General features: G+C 31.8%; 1 protein-coding gene across 1 annotated transcript; it reads left to right on the top strand.

Moving 5' to 3' along the window:
* Positions 1–1,263: 1,263 nt before the first annotated feature.
* Positions 1,264–2,601, top strand: LOC134692422 (shematrin-like protein 2). The gene is made up of 2 exons (XM_063552874.1): positions 1,264–1,567; positions 2,525–2,601. The coding sequence occupies exons 1-2, from the start codon at positions 1,264–1,266 to the stop codon at positions 2,599–2,601; spliced, it is 381 nt and encodes a 126-aa protein (XP_063408944.1).
* Positions 2,602–4,699: the final 2,098 nt, after the last annotated feature.

Here is a 4,699-nt window from a genome sequence, read left to right on the forward strand (position 1 = left end):
ATATAAATGCACCAATGATATCATATTATAATTTCAAATCGGGCAGCAAAGATAAGAATATTTGAAAAATCGTTTAAATATGAAAGACAATTACAATGTAGAAAGTCAAATTACAAAAATACTGAATGAAGTCTGCGGAAAATTCAAAACAGAAAGTTCCCAGCAATGCACATATATCTGTCGATCCTTTTCTTTTTAATTTCTACGTCTAGTTTGTAAATTTACTGATTTCTTTGATAAACTTTTACATCTACAAACAAATCAGTAAAATCGAAATGATTAATTTGTTACTATCGGTGTTTGTTTTATATAGATATAGGAAGATGTGGCATGAGTGCCTATGAAACAACTCTCCATCCAAGTAACAATATATAAAAGTAAACCATTATAGATTAAGTTACGGCCTTCAACACGGAGCAGCAAGCTATAAAAGGCCTAAACATTACAAGTGTCAAACCATTCAAACGAAAAAAACAACGTTTTAATCTATATGATAAGGAGGAACGAGAAACACTTATGAACCTCATAAACAGTCGATGACTACTGAACATCAGATTACTGACAGAAGCAAACAATTGCAGCATGATTAAACGTCTCAATGGTACCAAACTTTCTCCTATTTCTGAAACAATAGTACAATATCATAACATAGAAAGACACATTAAAAAATATGGATTGGAACACTAACTCAATCAATAAACGTAGTAACACAAATTAACACACAATGAACGAATAAATTGGATCTGTGATATAATGCAATTGCATAGTTAATAAAAATAAGGGATGAATAATAAAGTTATAAAGTAGATAAATAGGTTTAAACTTAGGTAAAGCTATAAAACCGCTGTGAAATATTAAATAAATATTAGAAAACAATCAGCTTTGAAAAATAATTACGCCATATTATATATACAGGTTAGCGACAATAATTTTGTTGTTAGGTATTAAACTTCTTCTGTGTGTATAATCACCCGTTTAGGAATACCAAAACATTTCATATATATCAACTATTTTAAAACTTGGTTCATATGAATTAAATATCACCAACAAAACTATACGATTGATGCTCGATTAAACTTCGTGTTCTTCATATCTACAGGTACCGAAACAGTATTTAAGTAGATATGAAATAATAATGATGTTCATAGTACGAAGAAGTGAAAATTTGTAGTAATTCATAACAATCAAAGCTGGTATATAGACAAGATCCATGTTTTCATTTATTTTTCTTTTGTAGTATCCATTACACTACACAGTAGTTAAATGAACGCCAAACTTACATCTGTGGTCGTAGCAGTGCTATTATTAGTCAACAACATAGCAGTACATGGTGGATATGGCCCCGTTAGATATGCTAGCGGTGGATATGGCCCTGTTGGGTATGCTAGCGGCGGATATGGCGGAAATGTCGGTGGAAATGGTCCTGTTGGGTATGGCGGTCTCGGTGGTTTAGGAGGTTTTGAAGGATTTTTGTCGTCAGGATTGTCGTCAAGATATGCTAATCCCCGATTTTGGATGGAATTCGTACCAAAACAGTACGCAGGAAATGTACAGAAATATGCCACTGGTAACATTGCCAGATCTTCATGTCGCAATGGCTCAATAGCCAGAATAAGAAATTTTAAAAATGTTTTATTGTGTATGAATTGATTTTTAACTTACATTTGTACCTATTGTTTTGTATAATATGATTGTGTCAATAAAATCATATATTTTTCGATATAATATTTTATGTTCATGTTTGTTAAAGCCTGTCTCAAAGCCGATTACCAACCGTATGGTCGATTTAGTGATGTAAAAAAATGTACTCTACTATACCTTATCTTGTTGTTTTTTTATTTAAAAAAAAATCCACCCTACATGGAACTAAATGGATTTTTTTTCAAAGAGGTAAATGCTTTTCGCATACCTTATTTTTTTAATCGGAAATGATGTTATACTCTGTACAATATGGCCAGAAAGTGATACCTTATTAATGAATCAGATTAAGATAATATGAAAACATGAATTCAGGCATTTTTATAAATAAAGACCTGTTTGATGATTCAAACAATGGACTGTTACATACACATTATTATCGAATAACGCGGTTGGCTGTTTTTCTTTTTGAAATATTAGCGTACTAAATTATAATCCTGGTACCTTTGACTATTTAAACCACTGGATCAATGCCACTGCTGGTGGACGTTTCGTCCCCGAGGGTTTCACCAGCCCAGTAGTCAACACTTCGATGTTAACATGAATATCAATAATGTGGTAATTTTTTTAAATTTCCTGTTTACAAAACTTTGTATTTTTCGAAAAAATAAGATTTTTTTATCCCAGAAATATATTACCTTAGCCGTATTTGTCACAACCTTTTGGAATTTTGGATCCTCAATGCTCTTCAACTTTGTACTTATATGGCTTTAGAAATATTTTGATATGAGCGTCACTGATGAGTCTCATGTAGACGAAACGCGCGTCTGGCGTACTAAATTATAATGATCCAGGTATCTTTGATAACTATTATATATGCATTCAGTGCTCCGTGAAAATACAGAAATTATTCTGCATATGTATACATCATATGGATTTTATGGTATTATGCATTTCCAATGAAATTTAACATAATCACATGACTTAAATTTTTTATATGTTGTCATTGTTTTCACCAAAACGATTAGGATCGAAGATTCACATACTGCACTTAGTTTTAAAATGCGCAGTTAAAAATATAATTATGGTGAATATTTCGTTGAATTGATGTTTTAAATTATATGCCTGGTGCTTCTGATAACTATTTACACACGGGGTCGATACGACTGCTGGTTGGCGTTTCAACCCCGAGGGTGTCACCAGGCTAGAAGTCAGCACTTCGGTTTTGACATGAATATCAATTATATGGTCATTTTTTTTTTTATAAATTTCCTGTTTACAAAAGCATGTTTTTTTTCCGAAATACTAAGGATTTTCTTGTCCCAGGCAAAGATTACCGTAGCCGTATTTACCACAACCGTTTGGAGTGTCTGGTCCACAATGTTTCGCATTACAACTATGTTAATCTAAGGGTCCCTGGTGTGAGTCGCACGTCTGTACAAATATAAAATTTCAGTCCTGGTATCTATTATAAGTTTGATACATTAAATATAAATTTCACATCGTGTGAAGTTACTAAAGCTTAATTACATTTTATTTTTAACCTTCAAAATTAAGAATTCTCTGTTTTGCGATTAAAACTATTACATGTACCTTTTGTTCATGATTACCTCAATAATCTAAGTAAATTTACGATATGTTAGATACTGATACTCGACATATATTCGAAGCCTCTATTTGGCATATACCGTATTCGAGACCTCGTTTTGGCTTCAAGAATGAAAGGTGACATGTTCCATGAGACAAATCTAACGTGTTATGGCGTTGTCAGTTTATTTTTGATCTATAAGTTTGAATGTCCCTCTGGTATCTTTGAGCCCTCTTTTATAAAAATGATACGACTATGTATAAGTATCATATTATATTAAAGGAAAGGCAAAATATACCAACGAGAAATTCAAACTCACAAACAGAAAATATACTGAATTCTATGGCAAAATACGGAAAACGACTAAAAGACAAAAATCAGTACACACAACACGACATAGATAACTTAAACCAATTTTAAAGTAGCTTAAAATCCGCAAAACAGGGATGATCATGGATATTCTACTCCACATATGACACCCGTCGTCCTACACTAGTAACATATGTCATAAAAGTATTTGTTTTATATTACAAGAACTGCCGAATACCTATAAAACCAAAAACTACACCACTAGAGTAACGCTAACGAGGAAAGATAATTGTAACGACACTTTTTAAATTCAAAACTCTCCGTCATCATTTATGCACACTTTACCGAACGTATACATATGCCTGTATTAATAATTTCATGTTACAACTAGATTCAAAAGTCAGGTATCACTTTCTTGCTATATTCTACAGATTTCACAAGATTTTCGATTAAAAAGATATGTATGCGGAACTACTGAATCCCATGGCACAATTCCGAAAACGAAGAAAAGACAAAAATCAGTTTACAAAACACGACAATGAGATCTAAAACCTACTAAGGATGTTGGCTCCTCTTGTTTTTGAATTCTAGTTTGTCACATATTCGGAACCCTCTGGTTTTATGCATCTAGTGCCCATTAACTCCAATTGTTCTTTTCATAATTTTATGACATATAATTTGATAGTTCATATTGGAAAATAGTTATTTTTACATTGTTTTGGAAAGACAAATGATGAAAATGTTAATTTTATGAAAAATCTAGAGATAAATATTTCCCGCCAAATTTTCAATCGTTTATATCTCAACGGTAAGCATACGGACCCTTATTTTTCTGCTTTTCTATTTTTTTTTCATTTATATACTATGAATTGATAACAGTCTTTTAAAAAGCTTTTTAATTTGAAACAGAGTAGCGAACATCCTTGAACATTACGAAACCCGCGAAAAATATAGAAAAATTGAAGTGCATTCAATAGGTTTCATGTGGGTTTTATGAAAAACTAGCTATAGCTAGGTAGAACTTTTTTTTTATCATTTTTGAATTGCGCAAGCGATTGTTAATCGGCTCTTGTCAAGACTTTAAAATACATAAAGATCAAATATCACATTGAGAAGAATCTGCTTTTATTGAAACAATTATAAAATGATAGGTACAAATGTAAG

Source organism: Mytilus trossulus, chromosome 12, assembly GCF_036588685.1.
Source record: "Mytilus trossulus isolate FHL-02 chromosome 12, PNRI_Mtr1.1.1.hap1, whole genome shotgun sequence".
Taxonomy (NCBI): domain Eukaryota; kingdom Metazoa; phylum Mollusca; class Bivalvia; order Mytilida; family Mytilidae; genus Mytilus; species Mytilus trossulus.